Here is a 21,217-nt window from a genome sequence, read left to right on the forward strand (position 1 = left end):
ACAATAAAAATAGATGAAACTTTTAATAAAATGATTAGCTTATTCATCGACATAACTAATATTTTAAAAACCAAATCGATAATCAAACCGATAATTTTCAATCTATCTGATTCATCCAGTTGAAAATCAGTTCAACAATATATATTAATTTTTATATTTTTTTTCCATTTTTCGGCCTGAAATATTATGGATTAGGTTTAGAAAATATAGAGCTTGGGCCATGATTTGGGTCAAAAGTGTTTCTTTCTTTTGGGTCAGGATATTTGGCCCCAATGTTATGAATACCGGTTGAACTGGTTTATTCGGTTTAAGATTCGTGTTCAACCATAATTTAACCATTCACGAGTTAATCATTTTTTTCTTTTATTTTGGATCAGTGTAGTAGCTGATTTACGATCTAATGAGTCAATCCGGCCCAATTTCAATAACATTGGATATAACTAATTTACTTTTTTTTTCATTTTTTTCATTTTTATCGTAGAGGCGAAACGCATCCAAGGCTTCAATGACACTTTTAGCTATCAAGTACACCGAATTTAAACCATTTCCCTCATCCGCCACTTTCACGGCAGAAAATCAATGCAGTACTAAAAACATGAGCACATCTCCCTCGACGTCGGTGTCCGATTCGCGCTATTTTCAGCCGAATTTTCTCGAGAAAGTCAAAATAAAAGTCCACTTAACTGGTTTACGCTACAAAAACACAGTGTTGGAGAAATGCATCTTAGCTTCGAAAAAGAATCGTCGTATCTCACTTCTAAAAACTCGTGCAACCAAAAGGGAACAACACTGCAACATAGAACATCTAAAGGATCGAAATCAACAAAACTGGGTTCATTTCGTAGGTGTTGGAGGTTGTGGGCTGTCGGCTTTAGCTTTGATTGCTGTTAAACAAGTAAGCTTTTGCAGAGTTCTTGAACTAACAGTGTGATGTTCACGAGAAAGAAAAAATGATTTTTTTTTGTTTGATTTGGTCTTTAGGGTTTTGAGGTTAGTGGTTCAGATATACAATGGAGCAGTTTCATGGATGGGCTTCAACAAGCTGGTGTACGCTTGCACATCGGTCATTCTACGTTAAATATTCAAAGCGAAAATGGGTCCAGATTCCCCAATTGCATTGTTGTTTCTAGTGCTATCAGTGAAGATAATGCTGAGGTTTTACATGCCAAATCAATTGGAATACCTGTGTGAGTATTAAGCTTTATTTAGCTCACTTTAATTCCCTAAATTCTTCCAATTTACAATTACTGGTTCGTTTTGATTGATGGCGGAGAGTATTTGGTGCTTATTGTGTTCTTTATATCTCAGTTACAAACGAGATTATTGGTTGGCAAAGCTCACCGAGAATCACACATTGATTGCTGTCTCTGGAACTCATGGTATAAAGGCTTGCATTATTATGCTATTGCAATGCTATGCTTCATCTTTATATTGGGTAAAAGTATGGTGTATGCCCTTGCACTGGAAGTTAGATTGCATTTTGCCCTTCTTCTAAAAAATGTGTAAATTGATCCCCGTATGTAGAAATGGATAGAATTTTTAATAGAAAGGGCCAGCTTGCTCTTTTAATCTAATGTACATGGATTAATTTTCCCATTTTTTGAATAAAGGGGTCAAAATGCTCTTTGTTCAGGAGCCTCCACGGCACTTTTACCCTATATACTGCCTAACATTCAATTTTCATTGTAGCTTAGATTTTACATTTGAAATTTCATTAGATGTATAATGGATATGTTTTGGAAGCATAGTGAAGATAGCTTTATTTAATTCATATTCATCCTTTTTTCCATAAACATATAGTTTCTGTTACACGTTTCAGGGAAGAGTACAACTTCTGCTTTACTTGCTTATGTTTTGAAAGCAATGGGAGATGATCTCATGGCTGTAGTAGGCGCTTCCATGCCGCAGGCAAACATTTCGAAACTGCAACTTGTACAAAAGCTAGCTTAGCTATGCATTTTGCCTCATCTTTAACATTATTCCGAATGGATTCCTTTTTGCAGTTTCCTGGTGGAAATGTAATCTGGGGTGATGGTCCGCACTTTGTGCTTGAGGTATACTTTGATTGGTTGTCGTTTCTATGACCGATTAAACCTGTGTTATGAACATGATGAACATTTGCAGTACATATAAGGATGGTTTTGCTTCCAATTAATAGTTGATTTCATTATAAAAACTTTGTAAAATCGAGGTAGTAATTCAGTACTTGAATATCTTTCTTGTGGAATAATGGTTATTTTGATTTTCTTTCAAATTGATCAAAATGATTGATGTTTGTTCATATAACTTTTTCCTCGTCCTTTTCTCTGGGCTATAAGGCATTAGGATGTCGGGTTTCCTTGGATATGTGATTAAACTTGTATGGTAACATTTCCATTTAATGTATGAGGCAGGCTGATGAATATGATGGCTGCTTCTTAGGGTTGTCACCTTACATAGCTGTTGTAACAAATGTGGAGTGGGAGCATGTGGATTTTTTTCAAGACGAGGTTTGTCCTTCATTGTCAAATAGTTATGGCTATCAATAATTTTGCTGTAAAACCTTTGGCAACTCGGGTTAGTTTGAGCTGAAATTATCTTTTCTTGTCTTTTAGGAAGCAGTTAAAACATTTTTCAGGAGGTTCCTCAAAAGAATCAGAGTGGGTGGACATCTCATCATATGTGGGGATGAGTATGCTTTGCTGAACTATGTTGTCGCATATCCCATTCTGTGACATCTTTGAATGTTCTTTTTAAAACCCTGAAGTTCGGTAAAAGTACCATGGAGGCACTTGTACGAGGAGTTGAATTGCATTTTACCCCTTTTACTAAAAAATTGGTAAATGAGTCCTTATATGTTAGATCAAAGAGTAAATTGCTCATTTTGTTAAAAATTCCATCCATTTTTACAGTTAAAAATTAGTCCATGTACATTAGAATGAGGTAACTGTTTGGTTATTCTGTCAATTACACCAATTTTTAATAATAAAAATAGATAAAAATTTCAACAGGAAGATCTAGTTTGCTTTTTTATCTAAAGTAAAAGGACTAATTTGTCCCTTTTTTGAGTAAAAGTGATAAAATGCAATCTGACTCCTAATACAGGGGTTTCCATGGTACTTTTACCTCCAAAGTTCCTTTCAGCATATTGTCATTGACCGGTGATTACATATCGGTCTCTTTTATTAGTAAGGGTGTTTGAAACTCATGCTAAGTCTGCTGACATATCCTAAAAGAATTTCCGCATGCATTTGCATAGCACATCCAGAAGTCAATAAAATTTGTTATTCTAATAGAGGGAGTTCCTTTGGAGGGGAACCGACAGTGTTGGTGCACGTTCCTTGTTAGATTACACAAGTGAAGGAAGTAAACCAGAGCGTGCAAGTGGAACTATGTCGGTTACAAGTTCAGATGTAGATGGTTATAACATAATAACTTACGGAATTTCAAGTACTAACGAATGGCATGCTTCATCAATTTGTCCCAACTCAAAGGGTGGCACTGACTATGTACTTGTAAGTGCCCTAAATTTCTTTGTTCTCGCTGTTTTATTGCTTTGACAACCTAATCGGAGAAAGCTATCAAATTTTATTCGATTGCTTTTTGAGATGATGTAAAACGTATGTAACAGGATTTTTAAAATATCTACAAGTCCTTTAAGAAACATTGATTGCATATGTTTTTTGAGCCGTGGTTCTTCTAGAACTTGAACTGGTTTGTTTTACCTAGTAAGATAAGCACTTCAGGAACCAAGTACAAAACTAGGTCATTTTATTCAGCATTTTGTAGTTTGCTACTTATCCGTATTGTTCTAGAATATAGTGAATATAGAGAGGTACTTATCATCTCACATAGTTTTAAACTTATGTTTCCTGGCTTACAAATGCAAATTAGCTGTGACCCTCCATGTGTGTAATTATGTCTTTTTACTTTTTAAATTGTTTTTCACTCTATGGAATTCTTTTTATAACTTTCAGTATCATAAAGGACAGCCACTGGCAAATATTAGCTTACAGATTCCAGGAGCTCATAATGTCCTCAACTCTCTAGCTGTGAGTAAAAAGGCGCTGATTTTAAATTTAGTTTCTTCTAGTGATCATGTTCTCTGTGTTGTCAGAAGGATTATATAAGCTTGTATGTTTATATCGGTGTATTTTTCAACCTGTATCTTGAGCTTTTCATCTCTGGCTGAAATTTGAGAGGTTTATTGACTAGTTTTAGTATAATTTACCATTACATATTGTGCAGGTTATTGCCACAGTGACGGTACTCTTACAAGGCCGAAGACAAGTACATGAACTAATAAACTCTTTAAAGTTACATTTGCTCGATTTCATTGGTCTTTCTAGACGCTTTGAGAGGATTGGAAAAATACACGGATGTGATATATATGATGATTATGCACACCATCCAACCGAAGTATATTTTGTTCTTCAAGCAGCACGACAGAGATTCCCATCAATGAGACTAGTGGTGGTATTCCAGCCTCATACATACAGGCATTCACTTAAAACAATACATGAATTGTTGACATAATAATATTTGTACAATTTAGATGACTTAAAGTTTTGGGTCGGTTTTGCAGTCGGTTAGCTGTTTTAAAGGATGATTTTGCTGTTGCATTAAGTCACGCAGATCACGTTGTGGTTACAGCGGTACAAATACATCAGTCACCTTGGTTGAACTTTCTATCTCCGGGAACAGTACTCACATTACCGGTTTGTGATGTCAGGTTTATTCGGTCCGAGAAGCAGGTCCACGGAATGTTTGTGGAAAGGATTTAGCTACTTCAATCATCAGTTCTACATCCGAATACATCCCCTCTCTGGTAGTACCAAACTTTAAGCCTTTACGGATGACCTTAAATTTGGTCCTTATTCGTACGTGTTCAATTTTTATTTTTATAAGTTCTGATTCTCAAGTCCCTCACCGTTTCCAGGATGACGTGGTTGATAAACTAGCACTTGAGATATGCAAGGACCCTCTTCGTGAAATCGTTATATTGACCCTTGGTGCAGGTGAGGTGATCGATCGTTAAGATGATAGATCTCATTATGATAGGTTTTAAACGGAAAATTAATCTGATCGAGCCGCTTTTTTGTTATTGAAACGAACAGGTGATATCAATACAGTGGGTCCTAAATTGCTGCACGAATTGCAAAAGAGATTATGCATTGCATAATGTAAAGCACAAGCAGCCATTACTGGCATAAAGCAAAGAGAGATTCTCTAGTAGGACAAAAGCAAATAAAAAATTGTACTCTGCTTCTTAAGAGGGCAGTATTGGAACATAGCATTTTAATTTCTTAATTTTTTTTGTTATTTTTCATAGTTAAATTTGAAAGATAAAAGATGATGATTAAATTATAAATAAATATATGAAAAAGATATTGATAAACTATAAATTGTATTTTTAATTTGAGTCACTCACCATGTAATTGAAATAATTTTTTGAATAAAATTTTAAGTAAAAATAGAAATTAATTAGATGTTAGTTTAAAGAGCGGTAGTTTTGAAAATAAAAACTTAAAGTCAAATCACTTAAATAAAAATAAACTTTTGTCTCATTGTTTTTTTCTCTCACGTTTTTCAGTTTCTTTTTTATTTTTCTCGAGAACCAAACACACACCTTTAGTACCCAGTCACTTACTTTTGGCTTTTAACTTTTGTTAACACTAAAAGGAGTGGCGGAGACATTGTCACAGCTTGACTGTGAAATTTTAATGGAGATTGATGATTGAAAGATTAAGAAGAGAATAGAGATGGAGAGAGAGATTGAGAAAAAGAGAAGTTCCGATTTTTCATTCATGAAGAAGAAACAAGCCGTTATATTCAAATATAAATATATATATTTGTTTGTTACAAGTACTGTCTAATTATTTATGAATACCTATCAGCAGCTCATAGCAGGCTGTGCTGTAAATTCCTTGGTTAGATTCTCTGTTTTTACTCAGCTGATTCACCCTCTCCTCTTGGGCTCGTCATCTTCATATCTCTGTCTGGCCCATCAACCTTGTTTACTGTTCCTTCATCGTTGTAGAGCCCGTTCTCTATCACTCCTGTAAGCCCATCTTTCATTTTTGTTCCTTCCTTAGTTGATTCCTAATTATTATTGTATGCTAAAGACTAGAAGGCTAAAGCAGTGAGAGGAGGCGCAGCAATCGATAGTCAAATAGAACATTGCAGAGAAGAACAGAGAGGAAAGAGAAGGAAATGGCTTTAAATGGAAATGGTTGCTGTTGGGTTCAGGAGCGTATCTTAAGTGGAAATGGATGTGGCGTGTTCCTCACTCCAAGGAGTAGGTCCTCTACTGCCATTTTGCCCCTTAAGTCAACGGCTCTCTCCTTTTCCTCTTCCTTTCAATTCCAAGGTTATCTTTCTTTATTATTTTCTTGAATCTCATGTCCTACTGGTGCTTCAATTAAAACTTGAATCTCAGCTTTGTTTAAGATTGTTTTGGAAATTTATAAGGTTGTCATCCTTCGATTCGATTCACGAGGCTGGGAATTGCTCTTGGGTTGTTTTCGCTTTCATCCTGGGAATTCATAGAATTCGTTTTCAAACATCTGCAGTTTTAATTGAGATTAAAACTTCAATTAAAGCAAGACACTTATTTTCACGTTTTCAAACATCTTCAGTTTTGTTTTCGTGGACTTGCAATTGGTATTTGAATTTACAGGAAACGGTGTAAATAATTGGCTCCAAAATTTATTAATTATCTTCTCTGGAACTCGTTATATTACAGCGAAAAGTGAAGAGAACATTTGCTTTGGATTATTGGATATAATTACTAATATATATTGATAAAATCAGGATTTGTGGTGGATAGGAAGCAGAGCTCCTCCTCTATACAAACGGCTGCAGTCCGCCATTTGGTGGGATCTGTTACCAAAACTCAAGGCCTTCGCTTTGCTGTGGTCAGTTTTTTCTTTAATCGTCATTTGCAACTACAATGTCAAAGATCGACTTTGCCTTCTTTTTTTTGTGTGTTCGATTGTTTTCATACTATTATGTTATTACTATGGTAATTGTTTTCTTCAATTTTTTATTACATTGTCAAAGGTTGTCGCCCGTTTCAATGAGATTGTGACAAAGCCGCTCTTGGAGGGAGCTCTGGACACTTTCAGAAAGTATTCAGTTAATGAAGAAGACATCGATGTGTGTAACAACCACTAACCACCCTTCTACTTAATTTACTAAAATAAAAGTCTTCTTTAATATCATGCTATCTCATATCTCTATCTCGGGTTAGATCTCTGCTTTTTCTTTGTATCTATCTACACGTCTGAGCTTTCTCTGCTACTATGGCTGCAAATGCTAAGATTATTTAGACAATTGCAGTTCAAAAGACTGGGATATAGGAGCAGGGTATCTCTGCCTCTCTCATTTGATGGCAATGCTACCAGAGACTTTTTCTTCTATGATTCATGATTTGCTATGTATATCATCTTATTTATTACAAGCCCTTTTTCAGCATATGAATCTTTCGACCAAATCTTTCAATTAATATTTAGACAATTTTTAGCCAACTTTTTGGATGGCTTGATCGATTCTTCACTTTCTTATCAGGTTGTTTGGGTCCCGGGTAGTTTTGAAATAGGTATTGTTGCAGAAAGACTGGGCAAGTCTCGAAATTATCATGCAATTTTATGCATTGGAGCTGTGGTATGGTTTCTTTCGTATTTGTTGGAGATCTTCTCATATTACTTTTTATCTGCTCATGGTGGGTCCCTTTCTGAGTACATTTTGCTGAAATCTGTTAATTCTGCCAACAGATAAGAGGAGATACTACTCACTATGACGCCGTGGCTAGTTCTGTAGCATCTGGGGTGCTTTCAGCTGGCCTAAACTCAGGTCAGTCTTCATGCTTAATGTTATTTTGTATTAACCCATTTCGTGTAAAATGCTACCATGGCTTCAAGAGTAAATTGCTGTTGGCATCTCAACTATAAATTAAGACAATATTTGGATTTCCATTAATCAAAGGCATATGCAGTTAAATGTTTTTCATGCCGTTAATATTCTAAGCTTTGTTGAAGTTATAAAGAACTTTGTTTGATATGCTTACAGTTCGTTTTTAGACTGAAGAATACCATCTTCAGTATGTGCACTTTTCAAGGTGACTCCCTACTTTTCACCCTATATTCATAATGTTTGAGAATTTTAATCTTGCAAATTTTGTTTATTTTCTCCTAATTGTTTCAATTAGAAAGCGCAAGAGACCACATTGCAAGATACTTTTCTTTTTAAAAGTTGAAAATTACCCTCCTTTCAAACTGGGAGGACAAATTTTCATGTGGCAGTTGTTAATTAAGATCTGTATCAATCTCATGCCCTAAAGATTAAAAAATAATATTCTGTAGGAAATGGTTTTATGGAAGTTTTCATGTATTAAAATGGAGTTGCCCATTGATTACTTGGCTATTGGTCTCTTCCCTCTATTTTTCATTTTTTATTATTCCTTGTGATTTGAACCTGCAATTTATCAACTTTGCAGGTGTTCCTTGCATATTTGGGGTTTTGACTTGCGAGAACATGGACCAGGTATGATACAGGAGTTGGATAAAAGATCATTTTACACTAAGAACTATAGGTTTTTTTGTTAAGTGAGATAGGTTGTTCACTGAAGCTACACAAACAGCTATAGTGGGGTACCCTCTCTAGTTTCCTTCACATTGAATTTTGGAATGTCAGAGGGAGGGGAAATCTGGTCAACTTGTAGGTTGTGTGCATACCAACAAGTGACTGTGAGGGCAGTCTGATGTTATCTGATGTGTCATTTCCTTTACAGTAGTTTTGAGATGATATATTTGAATGTAAGAGGGGTTGACGTCTTTTATTCTTGGATGCAATTGAAGAAAAAAAATGATTTCAAGAGTGGAATTTTATGTAATTATTTCACATGACAATTGTAGGCGTTAAATCGAGCTGGTGGTAAATCTGGGAACAAAGGTGCAGAGTGTGCTTTAACGGCGGTGAGTTGATTGTACAGTAATGGAGTATTCTTTAGCGGAAGCAGTTACTGCTTGAATGTTTATTATTTATTATTGGTATTATTGGAATTTGATTTTCAGTTTCTTTGTAATTCCAATTTAGCGGAAGAGTGTGCTTTCTTATTGGTATATGAAGCTCCATGATTTCTCCTTAATTCTCCATTCATTTTTCTTTTTCCGTAATTTGCTTGTTTTTGTTGACGTGTTCTATTTCTAATAAAGGATTTAAGAAAGTGATAAAATATAATATCACTGCATCGCTTGCTTGCATTGCACATATTAAAGTTGATTCACGTAGTCATTCTTAAGAGGTGGTATTCAAGTTTAGGATTTGAATCCCGGCATCTGCTTGCTTCTGCTTCTCTGTTATTGAATAAATTGGCAGATAAATTGTTCCTTTTGTCTCATACAAGTTGCTAACTCACGGTAATGAGGAAAAAGTGCTTATTGTTGGTTCCTCTCTAGATTTCTAAACAGCTCAATTTCTTTTGGATTGTATTGCAGATTGAGATGGCTTCCTTGTTTGATCACCATCTTAAGTAGTGGCAGCATTATCCATTACATGATGAACTTCTGTTGCTGTAGGATCATTCTATCTGGGGAGTTTACAGAAGCAAATGGTAAACATAGATAGTGTGGTTGATGGAATAAATTGTTCATTTAAAGAGTAAATTGTTTTTTTAGTTTCATTCATTTGTATTGTTAAAAATTAGTGTGGTTGATGGAATAATTAGATAGTGGCATATGATGTGCACATGTACATTATGTTGATGAACAAGGAATTTTACCAGAAAAAATGGATGAAAATTTTAAGAACAAATATCAACTGATCTAACTTATAATAATTAATTTACTTTTTTTTAATAATGAAAATAAAATGTACAAGTCACTCTACTTTTTTCCTATACAAGCACTTAAAAGCGGTTTCTAGTACCTTGGCGAGTGTACCCTTTTTCTATCATAATTTGTTTCAGATCTATAATCACATCCGTTGAAACGGCAGTAATCTAATGGACGATTATTATTGTTATCCCATCTAATCGAGCCCACAACAATTAGGTACGACCCATCACGAATTGATGGTCAAGTTGCTGACAGCACGGACACCATAAACCAAAAACCAACCAAAATAAAAACAGTCAAATGTTCTAGATTTACCCTCAAAACACTATTTATGCGCCACGTGTTCCACTACCATTGGCAAAAGACAACCATAACCTTTCGCATCTTCTCTACCTCTGAACTCATATATGTCCGGTTAGATGTTGGTTTTTTCCCTTCTCCTTTTTCAGTTTCTTTTTTATTTTTCTCGAGAACCAAACACGCACCTTTAGTAACCAGTTACTTTTGGCTTTGGCTTTTATCTTTTGTTAATACTAAAAAGGAGTGGTGGAGGCTCTTTTTTTTTTTTTTCCATTGACATTCTTGATAAGGTTAGATTCATCTAAATCTTCTCTCTTGGTGATTTTGTTTTCTTTTTCTTTTTTCAGTTTTGATTCTCGATTTGTATGGTTTTGATTTTCGGATATTCGGATCCGATGCTGATTCATGTTTAAATCGATTTGTATGAATGTATCACTTTCTTTCTATAATTGTACTGTGCAAATTCGATCTGAATTTGGGATTTCATTTCGGTAATAGGATAGAATATAGATCCAGATGCTGCTTCTCTTTGGTTTTCTAGAATATTAGGGAAAAGAAAAGGAAAACTGATATTGAGATTTGATATATATCATGGTAAAAAAATAAGAAGTTAACTAAAGCTATCTTATTTTAGCTAGTGCGATTTTACTTTACATATTCCTTTCTTGAAGAATTAAGTCAGATTTAGTCCATTTACAAAGATTTACTAAGTAAACGATAGGATTGGTTAGAATTTCCAGAATTGGCTTGGTGTCACTTGGGTATATTATCTTTTCGATGATGTTGGCCTTACTTTTCCACCTTACTTTTCCATTTTAATTTCGCCGTGTATCTTTTTTCTGCCCAAATTTACTCTCTGTTTACGTATTTAGGTTCCCTTGTTAACTGTGTGGAGAAAGCTGTGTGCGCATACTCTTTATATGCTTTTGATAATTTGTGTCTCACCAATACCATAAACGTTGATTTATAGGAGGTTTTTTACATTGAAGTCATCTTTATATGCTTTAATATTTTGTCTCACTCACAACGATACCATGAACATTGAATTGTTGCTTATCCTAGAGTTCCAGAACTTTTTAAATTTAAATTGCAATAAGTCCATGACCTGATTAACTAGGTTATGAAAAGGCTGGATGGTTTTATATAAGTACAATCTGTTGAATCCTTCTATGAATTTCTATGGTTGAACTTTTAACTATCGTAGACAGCAGCTTATAGCTATCTTTGTATTTTTATCCATATTATCTGCATCTTTTCCTGTGAATGTTTGTCAAGTGCTTTTGCAATGAATTTTTTGTTTCATGGTTTAATTACTCAAATGTTGTCTACCAGTAGGGAAGGCCATGTGAATTGTTTGAACTGGACTACGATTATCGACTTTCTTGACGGGGTAAACGTATCAGTTATTCTCAGTATTGGTACAAAATGGGTAAATGCAAAGGTTGTGGGAAATTAGGAAGGATGCTAACGGGTGACGGACCTGCAAAAGCTTACCATTATGCTCTTCTTTGTTCCCCTGTTGTTTCTGTTTGGGATTGCATTGTCCGTAAGATGAGGTACTCATACATACCTGAATGGGTGTAGTCTTTGGTGTTATATAATTATATAGGTAGCATCGGAAGCTTTTTTTTAGAATACAATTATAGAAGAAGGAAAAAAAGACAGCTACATAGGGAAAAATATACAATTTAGGGGAACCTTTTTAAAGTTTCATGGATAACAAGGCTTGTAATAAAGTGCGACCGGGTGTGAGAAAAGCGAAAAAGAAGCAAGTGAAGGATGAGTTGGATCGTATTAAACAGGCCGAGAAGAAAAAAAGGCGCTTAGAGAAAGCCCTTGCTACTTCCGCCGCCATACGTTCTGAACTAGAGAAAAAGAAACAGCAGAAAAAGGAAGAACAACAAAGGCTTGATGAAGAAGGTGCTGCAATTGCTGAGGCTGTTGCTTTGCATGTCCTACTTGGTGAAGACACTGATGATGTCGGCAATTTCGATCTATTTATCAATGGAGGAAGTGGTCCTTGCCTTCCCCATCAAGTTCATTCAAAAGGTTTGGTCACTAATGCATCATATCGAGCTGGATGTGAGTGGGCAATGTTCGGAAACAGTGACTGGTCTTTCTCATGTGGAGACTACGGAAGGGATATGATTGAACCATGTTTTGAGGATAGTGTTTGGGGAACTGCAGGACTTTCAGCTGGTCTTATCGCCGCGCAAGCTGTTTCGGCACTTCAGATTACAGAGAATTCAGAGGTAAACACGGTCGTCCTCAACGGGATGTTGAGAGGATATGATTGAACTATGTTTTGAGGATAGTGTTTGTTGCTACGTCAAACCTTTGCTCTCAAAGTCTGAATAATGGCTCTGTATGTATATATATATATCTTTGATGACTCTGTTAGTCGAGCTGCTTTACTTCTGTAATCAACCTTTGTTGCACCATCATGCTGTTGTTGACCATTTCATCATGTGTTTTTTTCTTCCCAACATGAATGGTTTTGAAGATACTTTGTGAGGCATGCATCAATGACTTGCTCTCACCATCTCAGTTCATTGATGCTTAATTGTATTAGACACGTGATTGAGATTTCGAAGTAGTTGGCTTAAGTTCAATTATCTAGTAAAAAATAAGCGTGCGATGTCTAATTTGATTATTTTATGCTCAAAAATGAGTTTGAATTGAAATTTTCGGTATTAATTAAAAATAATAAAAACTCAGTTCATGGGATATTCAAATAAAGTATTAAAATATTAGAATTCGATTACTTTAAAGTTATGGTTTGATTGGATAATAATCTAGTCAAATTAGAGTTTTTTTTAAAACTGAACTTATAATTTATAAAATTATGGGTACTATTAATGAGATTAGTTTTGATATAATATGTATTTCTATTTATAATCCTTTTCATCCCTTAAAGCGACGTCCTTTTGGTTGCTATAATAGCAACGGTACCAATTGATCAAAGGTTAAATTGGCAATATCAATGAGACTGATATTATATAGATACAAAGTTTTTCTTATTTCTAGATTATGACATACTTATGATACGAGTGAATAAATGTAATAAATATATTAATTAAAAGTATATTAAGATTTAAAATTCATTGTGTCCTTTGAAGCAATGTTGTTGGCGAGACAATTATAAACCCTAAAAATTGATCATAAAACAAATATAAAGATTACCTAAAAATTCATTATCCTAAGTTCAAATCTAATTTATATAAAATACAAACAGACAAAAATAACTTGTAATAATATAACTTATTTTATATAAAAATTATTTTAATAATTTCTTAACTAAGTTGATGAGTCATAATAATAACAATTTAGCTAACGGTTTAAATAGAGTAAAAAGGTAAAAGTATAGAGTCCCTTGTATTGGGAGTTAAATTGTTTTTTTCTCATTCTACTAAAAACGAGTAATTTAGTCCATGTATATTAGACCAATGAGTAAATTGGTCATTTCTGTTAAAAAATTCATTTATTTGTATTGTTAAAAACTGACGTGACTGATAGAATAATCAGACAGTGACGTTTGGCGTACCACGTATACCTCATGCTAGTGTACAAGGACCAATTTATACTTTGATCTATTGTACAAAGATTAATTTACTCATTTTTTGAGTAAAAGGACTAAAATATAATCTGAATTCTAAAATAGAGGACTCGATGGTACTTTTACAATAGCAAAGATGTTATATTATGTAAAACGGCGTCGTTACGTGCGGATGGTAACATTTACAATGGCGTCGCATTAACGCGGACGGCTTTATTTATTTATTGACCTGTTTTTCTCTGGTTGTTGGGATAATATACCGACGAATCTCTGTAATTGGCGTACCAAAGAGAAAGAACAAGCAGTTGTACCTCTTTATACTCAGTATCATAGAGCTCCCTTCTCAATTCTCATCGATCCTGTAAGTTATGGACTAATCATCCACTATTTGCTTTTCTTTTTGTTACAATTTTTACCGATAAATTTCTCTGCTTTAACATCTTTCGTATTGAAATCAGTTAGGGCTTTCCATTCATTACTTCAATCGTTAATACATGATCTTGCCTGAAAAATTTCTGTTTGTGTTAGTGTAATTTCAGTTTTATCTTATCTAGGTAATATAATTTATGTTTTTTTTTTGTTGAAGTTGACGAAGAAAAAATTAGGTTTTTACTTTTTGAAAATTTTGTTATGGCTAGTTGAAAAAACTTAGTCCGAATGAAAAAATAACAATAAAAAAAAAACATTTTGCCTGTATAATTGTTTAGTTAGGACTTAGAACCCTAGTTTCAGGGGCGAATTTAAGGGGGCAGGCGCAAAATGGAAAAATTGCTATGCAGCCCTTTATATTATAAATTAATATATGGTCAAATTGCAAATTCTGTTAAGTCCCTTCAAAACCAAGGTATAATCCTCCAAGACTCCCCAAATACATGGAAGCTTGGAAAAGAAATTGAAATTAGCCATGTTGGACGAAGGCTCGTATTCGACACTCACATCCAAGTCCGAGTAACATAGCTTCCAAAAATTTCACAAGTTCTGTGAAAAGCATTAAATCTTGAATGCAATGATCTTTCTTTCACCTTTGCATGTTTCTAAAGCCTAAGTGATTTGTTTGTTTTGTCTTCTTTTAATGAGTTCCTTTTGAAAATTTTTGATATTTAAAATAATTATCTGTATTTTCTTCAACATTTAAATATAGAGTAATTGACTTCTTATTGGCTTTTCTTCATCCAGGGAGTTTCCCTGTTAGGCTGTTAGATGTTAACTTGCATACAGCTTTACTTATCTGTGAGGTCTAAGGGTGAGGGCTCAGGCCTTTTCAGTTTTTATAACTATTTCTAACTCGATGCGTGTATATTTGTTGCAATTTGTCATGTAGGTTTCTTTCTGTTTTTGTATGTAACATGAAATTAATGAATAGTATGGTATTTTATTCATGTTTACTTTTTATTCTACCGCAAAAGGAATTATAAATTCTATTCTTGTTTATGTGACGTTTTGTCCTCTTAGAATTTGCAGGATTTTGATGCTCTGAATCTCTGGAAGTGTTTTATGCGTGTGCCTACCTCGTTAATCGTCATCTAATACACTTTGCATTCTATGGTAAATTCGCTATCCTAAGCTTTGATATGTAAGGTTTTTTGGTATATGTTAAAGTTGAAATGCATCTCGGAATCCTACCTGCTAAATAGTTTGCCACTATTGTGCCGATTCTTGTCATAGTTTCCTGTGTTCCTTGGCTTGGATTTTACTGTTCAAGAAACACGATACAAAAGGATCTTTGTTTCTTAATCTCAAGGGACCTTGTTCTACATTGGGTATCTCACATTCATCGATTGCCATGTTTTGATTTTTCTCGAGCATCAAGATGAAAATCAGCTCTCCACACTTCCCGATAGATTGTCATCATATAAATTAATCTAGTTCTTTTTTATTTTCTTGTTTTCCTTTTCCCTCCTTTTTCTTTGTTATTGATGTTGGTTCTGTTTTTGTGCCCAAAATGTGTTTGTCTTGTCTCGAATCAAGATGTTTTGAACTTGTTGGGGTGACCATTATTTTTTTTGTCTGTTCTAAATTGGATGATGTCCCAATAAGATTGGTTCGCTATTAGAACTTTTTTATGATTATGAATTAGGTGTAATGGCTGACTTGCAGGATCCTAGGAGTTTCGCTGATGAAAGGAGTGAGAGCAGACTATATGTCGGAAACCTTGATCTAAGAATAACTGAGTGAGCATAAATTATTTTAAGCTGAAGCTTTTATTGCAAAATACCTGTAGGAACTAAAATTATGCTGTTCTTTTCCAGAGCTGCTCTGATTAAGATGTTTTCTCCATATGGAAAGATTATATCTGAAGATTTCTTATGGCACACTCGTGGCCCCAAACGTGGAGAACCACGAGGGTTTGCCTTTATCCAATACAGCACAAAAGAGGTAAGTTGTCTGTTTTTTCTTTCTCTTTGTTCTCTTTTTGGGCAAGTCTTGATTTCCACGTTTAAAGTGAGTATGCAGGAAGCTAAATTGGCCAAGGAGAAGATGCATGGGAGATTAGCCTGTGGTCGACCATTAATGGTTCGTCTAGCCAGCGAGAAATACTTGGAGGAAGCAGCAGCACAGAATTCTTCCAAAGCTGGATGCAATACAATTAAAAGCGGCACCACTAGTACCATCTCGGGACAAGTGAGTCGCAGTGCCAAAATAGCTGCGATTAAGAACAAATTGAAAGCCTTGGATGAAGAGAGGGATGGCGCGAAGAAGCCTAAAGCCAGCTAACAAAGCAAGTTTTTAAGATCCAGAAGACATTACTGATGCCTTTTTAAGATTTTATTTGGATTTATGATCCTGTCTGAATCAAACCAAATGCGGATTTCACTACTAAAGACTGCGAGGGAAACACAAAAATCCGAATTGTCCCGAACACGATATCTAGATGTTTATTGACATGATAAGAATTTAATTATCATTGTTAACGGGACCGACTTGGATTGATCCAGTCAGACTGTGATCTCTAAGCTCTTTATTTCGGATTTAATCTTTTACCAAAAAGGCAGAAACTGGTTTCTAATGGGACAAATTTTATATTTGTATATAGTTAGATGTAGAATTTATATCTAGGTTACTATCAGATCACTAAATTTTTAGAAATACAAGAATTCTAAACTTATGAAGAATCATGTTTTAATTTTTTATTAAATTAATTTTAGTTCTATAATTTATGTCATACTTGAAACTCATAAATCATAATTGCAGCTATAATCATATAGCTATAAACTCTTAAAACCATATCTATCCCTGCCGGCCAACAGCATGTAGACAAAGTCACCGTCCTGCGAACGAACTGACATATAAATTAACACTAATACAACCTCAATGACTGAAAAATGGTCTCTGGAGTCTCAAATCATCAGCCATTAATGGCGTCTTTCATCTTATCCTCATCCCTTATATCCTTCCCAACCTCCCTCCGCCTTTCACCTCTCTCTTCCCGCCATAACCTTATACCCGCCTCAACATGCCGCCCGCTCTATCACCAAAACACAACCTCGTTATGCAAACCATCTTTAATATCAAAGACCCGAAATTTAAAGGTCCATTCACAGCTTAGATGCCCAATCATTTCTCCTGAAGACCGTTGGGGCACTTGGGCTTCTCTCTTCGCCATCGGTGCTTTTGGTCTATGGTAATACTAATACCCCTTACCACTCTGGGTCTTCTTTTTTCATTAATGAGGGTTCTTTTTTCCTAGCGTGTCACTGAAAATGAGTAACTGTATAATTTTATGGGATATTTATCAAGGTCCGAGAAAACAAAGATTGGAAGCATGGTGAGTGCGGCATTGGTGAGCACATTGGTGGGGCTGGCAGCAAGCAATCTGGGCATAATCCCCTTTGAAGCACCGGCATATTCGGCTTACATGCGGTTTTTGCTTCCATTGGCTGTTCCTTTACTCTTGTTTAGAGCAGATTTGCGGCGTGTATTGCGCTCAACCGGCACATTGTTACTTGCTTTCTTGCTTGGATCAGGCCAGTAATTTATATACCTTAATTAGTGAGTGTGCCATTGTTTAAGTACGGAAATTGATAAAGGGTTAAATTACAATTTGGGGTTTGACAATTATGCTTATTTTGGGGTTTGAAACAGCCAATTGTTCTGATATTGAGTTTTAAACCTTTTTTATGCAAATTAATCCCGAACTTGAAAAAAAATGTATGACCTAATGTGAAAATAATTACTAAGTTCAAATCTCAAAAAGTAATTTAACACATTAATAAACAAGTTTGAGCTTGAGCTTGCTAATATTGAGGCTCGGCTTAGTAGTAACCCTTGTTTATGCTTTTGGATGACAGTTTCAACTATAATTGGGACTCTAGTGGCATTTTTAATGGTGCCTATGCGATCTCTCGGTTCAGATAATTGGAAAATAGCTTCTGCACTCATGGGTAGTTATATTGGTGGATGTAAGTTTCCTCGGTTCAGATAATCGACATATATTCGATTCAAAGTAAAGTTTAATAATTAAGCACTTTCTGTTGGATCACTGTAGCTGTTAACTACATTGCAATTTCAGAGGCACTCGGTGTTTCTCCGTCTGTTTTGGCTGCCGGAGTCACTGCGGACAATGTCATTTGTGCTATTTACTTCATGGTATTGTTTGCATTAGCCTCGAAAGTAGCTCCCGAGTCTTCAACCTCGACCGATGGTAAATAGCCTGACTCGTATAGATTCAATTTTTATATTGCTGATATTTAAGAACCTTCCGATGTTTTGGGCAGATGTCGAAACAAATTCAGATTCTAAAATGGAGAGCAAAATCCCCGTTCTCCAATCTGCTACAGCTCTTGCCGTATCGTTTTCGATATGTAAGGTGGCCTCATATGTTACGAATTTATACAACATTGAAGGGGGCATCCTTCCTGGAGTAACAGCTATTGTTGTAATACTAGCAACTTTATTCCCTAAACAATTTGGTGAGCTTGCACCAGCTGGTGATGCACTTGCTCTGGTTCTCATGCAGGTTCGGGTTTACGTGTTTGACACGGCATGTGTCCAACACAAGTATATTCAATTCCTTTCCGAGATTCTCATATATACGGGGCGTCGGAATTAGTTCTACATCATGTTTGTTCATGGCAGGTATTTTTTGGCGTGGTGGGTGCTAGTGGGAGCGTACGGAATGTTATCGAAACAGCACCAAGTATTTTCTTGTTTGCCATGATTCAAGTGGCTGTACATCTTGCGGTGATGCTCGGGCTCGGAAAGCTACTCGGTTTTGACTTGAAGCTATTGCTTCTGGCATCGAATGCCAATATTGGCGGCCCAACGACAGCGTGTGGGATGGCCACAGCTAAAGGATGGGGATCTTTGGTTGTCCCAGGGATTCTAGCAGGCATTTTTGGAATAGCCATTGCAACTTTTTTAGGCATTGGCTTTGGAACAATGGTCCTTAGGAACTTGTAATGTATTTTCAAGGGGGATCCAAACATAATGGTAGAATTGGTAAACTTTGTATTTTTTACATGAACATGTCATTTTGTTGCAACATCGTGAAAGAAAATTTTAAGCTACAATTTGATTATAGATCAATGGGTTCTTTTTTCTTTTTCTTTTATAGGCCTTGAAAAACCTGCATATTGTAAATTGGCCTTGGGTAAAAGTACCATAAAAGTCCCTATAGTAAAAGTTAAATTGCATCCTATCCCTTTTATTAAAAAAAAACTTGGCCTTTGTAGATTAGATTAAAGAGCAGATTTGTCCTTTTTATTAAAAATTTCATCCATTTTTACTGTTAAAAACTAGTATAGCTGACAGAATAACCAGAAAATTACATGTCACGTGCCGCATATGCTTCATGCTGATGTATAGGGATCAATTTTTAATAATAGATATGAACGAAATTTTTACTAAAAAAACCAGTTTGCTCTTTAATCTAATAAGGACTAATTTAACTATTTTTTAATTAGAGATGACAAAATACAATCTCATTCCTGAATACAAACGCATCCTAGTTTTACCAAAAAAATCACTAAGGGCCATGGAGGATTTCAAATCAAGGAAGCAATTATACGGCTTAGAGAAGGGGTAGTGGGGATTGGGCAATGCCATGGCTCACAAGCAGCACAGACCTTATTCTTGTTCCAAGTCATGCGATTGCACCCTCTTTTCGTACTTCATATAAACGAAAAAATTATTGGAATTAAGTAACATTATTAAATTTTATTGTTATATCTTAATATAAAAATGAGTACTTCAACCATTTATATTTAAAGAATTATAAAAAAATTAATAAATATCAATAATTTATATAATTAAAAGTAAAAAATTATTCAAGTTTATGAATTTACCGATAATCAAACTCGTTTTAATTTCATAAAAATATGAAAACGAAATTCATACAAGTTAAAAATAAAAAAATTAGTTTTAAAATGATAAAATTCAATTCCTCAATTGATTCTCCTTCTTGGCGAGTTGAAAAGTGGTATTTTCCGAGTAATATAGAGAGCATTGAAAGATAAAATTTAAGTTTTAATCGAATTATTTTAATAAATCTAAATTCGATTAATAAATAAATCAAATAAATTCTGATTGAATTAATAGAAAATTTTAATTATCTATTAATTCCACTAATTGTGTATCGAACATCATTTTTAAATAATTCTACTTGTAAACTTAAAAAGTATTATAAAATATTATAGGTGAAAGAGTCAAATTTACCACTAAAAAAATAAATGATTAGTTTATTTTAGACATGTTTGTGGGTCGAGTCACCTGTCCTAACTGGAAGGTTAATCCAAAATATGAAAAAATTTAGATAAAAAATAGGTTTGGACAAGATTTAGGACCCATTTTTCTAGTTGGGCCTGGCTTTGAGCAAATTTTTTTAAATCTAAACCCAACCCGAATATATTATATTATAAATATATTAAATAATAATTTTAAACTTATTGCCCCAAACGCAAACATGCATATCCGAGTCCAACCCAAGTAATAAGTTAGTCCAAAATGTAAAATGTAACAGCCGAAATGTCAATACATCGAAAGGAATTCGGATACTAAAACAGAGAGCAAAATCCCCGCACTCCGGTCTGCTATGGCTCTTGCCATATCATTTTCGATATGGAAAGCGGACTTGTACGCTACGAATTTATAAAACTTTGAAGGGGGCATCCTTCCTGGAGTAATAGCTATTGTTGCAATACTAGCTCATGCAGGTTCGGGCTTATGTGTTTGACACAAGTATATTCTATTCTTTTCCGATATTTTCATATATACAGGGTATCGGAATTAGTTGTACATCATGCGTTGTTGTTCATGGCAGTTATTTTTCGGCGTGGTGGGTGCCAATGGGAGCGTGCAGAATGTTATCAAAACGGCACCGAGTATTTTCTTGTTGGCCGTGATTCAAGTGTCTGTACATCTTGCAGTGATGCTCAGACTCGGAAAGCTACTCGGTTTGATTTGAAGTTGTTGCTTTTGGCTCGAATGCCAACATCGGCAGCCCGACGACTGCGTGTGGGATGGCCACAGGCAAAGGATGGGGATCTTTGGTTGTCCCAGGGATTCTAGCAGGCACTTTTGGAATCGCCACTGCAACTTTTTTAGGCAT

The 21,217-nt window shown here is 35.0% G+C and overlaps 5 protein-coding genes across 7 annotated transcripts; all 5 read left to right on the forward strand.

The window, feature by feature from the left end:
• Window positions 1-476: 476 nt before the first annotated feature.
• LOC105801805 (uncharacterized) lies at window positions 477-5,384 on the forward strand. Its single transcript, XM_012633100.2, has 14 exons — window positions 477-895; window positions 982-1,187; window positions 1,309-1,379; window positions 1,820-1,908; window positions 2,004-2,054; window positions 2,394-2,489; window positions 2,595-2,671; window positions 3,305-3,494; window positions 3,957-4,031; window positions 4,228-4,478; window positions 4,565-4,634; window positions 4,712-4,807; window positions 4,919-4,997; window positions 5,097-5,384. Exons 1-14 carry the CDS (start codon window positions 506-508, stop codon window positions 5,159-5,161), a joined length of 1,806 nt encoding a protein of 601 aa, XP_012488554.1. The 5' UTR covers window positions 477-505; the 3' UTR covers window positions 5,162-5,384.
• A 322-nt stretch (window positions 5,385-5,706) lies between these two features.
• LOC105801802 (6,7-dimethyl-8-ribityllumazine synthase, chloroplastic) lies at window positions 5,707-9,792 on the forward strand. Of its 2 annotated transcripts, XR_008190775.1 has the most exons (10): window positions 5,707-6,040; window positions 6,123-6,349; window positions 6,793-6,896; window positions 7,042-7,137; window positions 7,549-7,644; window positions 7,755-7,833; window positions 8,050-8,098; window positions 8,477-8,523; window positions 8,895-8,954; window positions 9,477-9,519. XR_008190775.1 is itself a non-coding variant. In XM_012633096.2 (9 exons), the coding sequence occupies exons 2-9, from the start codon at window positions 6,193-6,195 to the stop codon at window positions 9,513-9,515; spliced, it is 678 nt and encodes a 225-aa protein (XP_012488550.1). In that variant the 5' UTR covers window positions 5,731-6,040; window positions 6,123-6,192; the 3' UTR covers window positions 9,516-9,792. The 2 variants fall into 2 exon arrangements, 1 of the variants encoding a protein (XP_012488550.1); XM_012633096.2 differs by lacking the exon at window positions 8,050-8,098 and having other exon boundaries at window positions 5,731-6,040; window positions 9,477-9,792.
• A 426-nt stretch (window positions 9,793-10,218) lies between these two features.
• LOC105801803 (uncharacterized) lies at window positions 10,219-12,556 on the forward strand. The gene is made up of 2 exons (XM_012633097.2): window positions 10,219-10,405; window positions 11,448-12,556. The coding sequence occupies exon 2, from the start codon at window positions 11,828-11,830 to the stop codon at window positions 12,410-12,412; it is 585 nt and encodes a 194-aa protein (XP_012488551.1). The 5' UTR covers window positions 10,219-10,405; window positions 11,448-11,827; the 3' UTR covers window positions 12,413-12,556.
• Window positions 12,557-13,863: 1,307 nt separating this feature from the next.
• LOC105801800 (uncharacterized) lies at window positions 13,864-16,784 on the forward strand. Of its 2 annotated transcripts, none has more exons than XM_012633095.2 (5): window positions 13,864-14,032; window positions 15,133-15,216; window positions 15,769-15,842; window positions 15,921-16,047; window positions 16,126-16,784. In XM_012633095.2, exons 2-5 carry the CDS (start codon window positions 15,214-15,216, stop codon window positions 16,384-16,386), a joined length of 465 nt encoding a protein of 154 aa, XP_012488549.1. In that variant the 5' UTR covers window positions 13,864-14,032; window positions 15,133-15,213; the 3' UTR covers window positions 16,387-16,784. The 2 variants fall into 2 exon arrangements, with proteins under 2 accessions (XP_012488549.1, XP_052480312.1); XM_052624352.1 differs by having other exon boundaries at window positions 13,888-14,032; window positions 15,124-15,216.
• A 121-nt stretch (window positions 16,785-16,905) lies between these two features.
• LOC105801799 (uncharacterized) lies at window positions 16,906-19,191 on the forward strand. The gene is made up of 6 exons (XM_012633089.2): window positions 16,906-17,293; window positions 17,410-17,636; window positions 17,961-18,071; window positions 18,158-18,313; window positions 18,387-18,628; window positions 18,748-19,191. Exons 1-6 carry the CDS (start codon window positions 16,995-16,997, stop codon window positions 19,069-19,071), a joined length of 1,359 nt encoding a protein of 452 aa, XP_012488543.1. The 5' UTR covers window positions 16,906-16,994; the 3' UTR covers window positions 19,072-19,191.
• Window positions 19,192-21,217: the final 2,026 nt, after the last annotated feature.

The sequence above is a fragment of the Gossypium raimondii genome, chromosome 11 (genome assembly GCF_025698545.1).
Source record: "Gossypium raimondii isolate GPD5lz chromosome 11, ASM2569854v1, whole genome shotgun sequence".
Lineage (NCBI taxonomy): Eukaryota > Viridiplantae > Streptophyta > Magnoliopsida > Malvales > Malvaceae > Gossypium > Gossypium raimondii.

Bases quoted from the DNA above. Each gene is read 5' to 3' on its own strand.
- LOC105801805 (XM_012633100.2), top strand. From the start codon at position 506: ATGACACTTTTAGCTATCAAGTACACCGAATTTAAACCATTTCCCTCA. The intron at 2,490-2,594 runs GTTTGTCCTTCA...CTTGTCTTTTAG, and splicing joins TGGATTTTTTTCAAGACGAG to GAAGCAGTTAAAACATTTTT. The intron at 4,635-4,711 runs GTACAAATACAT...TTGTGATGTCAG, and splicing joins ATCACGTTGTGGTTACAGCG to GTTTATTCGGTCCGAGAAGC.
- LOC105801802 (XM_012633096.2), top strand. From the start codon at position 6,193: ATGGCTTTAAATGGAAATGGTTGCTGTTGGGTTCAGGAGCGTATCTTA. The intron at 6,350-6,792 runs GTTATCTTTCTT...TGATAAAATCAG, and splicing joins CTCTTCCTTTCAATTCCAAG to GATTTGTGGTGGATAGGAAG. The intron at 6,897-7,041 runs GTCAGTTTTTTC...ACATTGTCAAAG, and splicing joins AAGGCCTTCGCTTTGCTGTG to GTTGTCGCCCGTTTCAATGA.
- LOC105801803 (XM_012633097.2), top strand. From the start codon at position 11,828: ATGGATAACAAGGCTTGTAATAAAGTGCGACCGGGTGTGAGAAAAGCG.
- LOC105801800 (XM_012633095.2), top strand. The intron at 15,843-15,920 runs GTGAGCATAAAT...GTTCTTTTCCAG, and splicing joins CTTGATCTAAGAATAACTGA to AGCTGCTCTGATTAAGATGT. The intron at 16,048-16,125 runs GTAAGTTGTCTG...GTGAGTATGCAG, and splicing joins TCCAATACAGCACAAAAGAG to GAAGCTAAATTGGCCAAGGA.
- LOC105801799 (XM_012633089.2), top strand. From the start codon at position 16,995: ATGGTCTCTGGAGTCTCAAATCATCAGCCATTAATGGCGTCTTTCATC. The intron at 17,637-17,960 runs GCCAGTAATTTA...TTTGGATGACAG, and splicing joins TGCTTTCTTGCTTGGATCAG to TTTCAACTATAATTGGGACT. The intron at 18,314-18,386 runs GTAAATAGCCTG...TGTTTTGGGCAG, and splicing joins GTCTTCAACCTCGACCGATG to ATGTCGAAACAAATTCAGAT.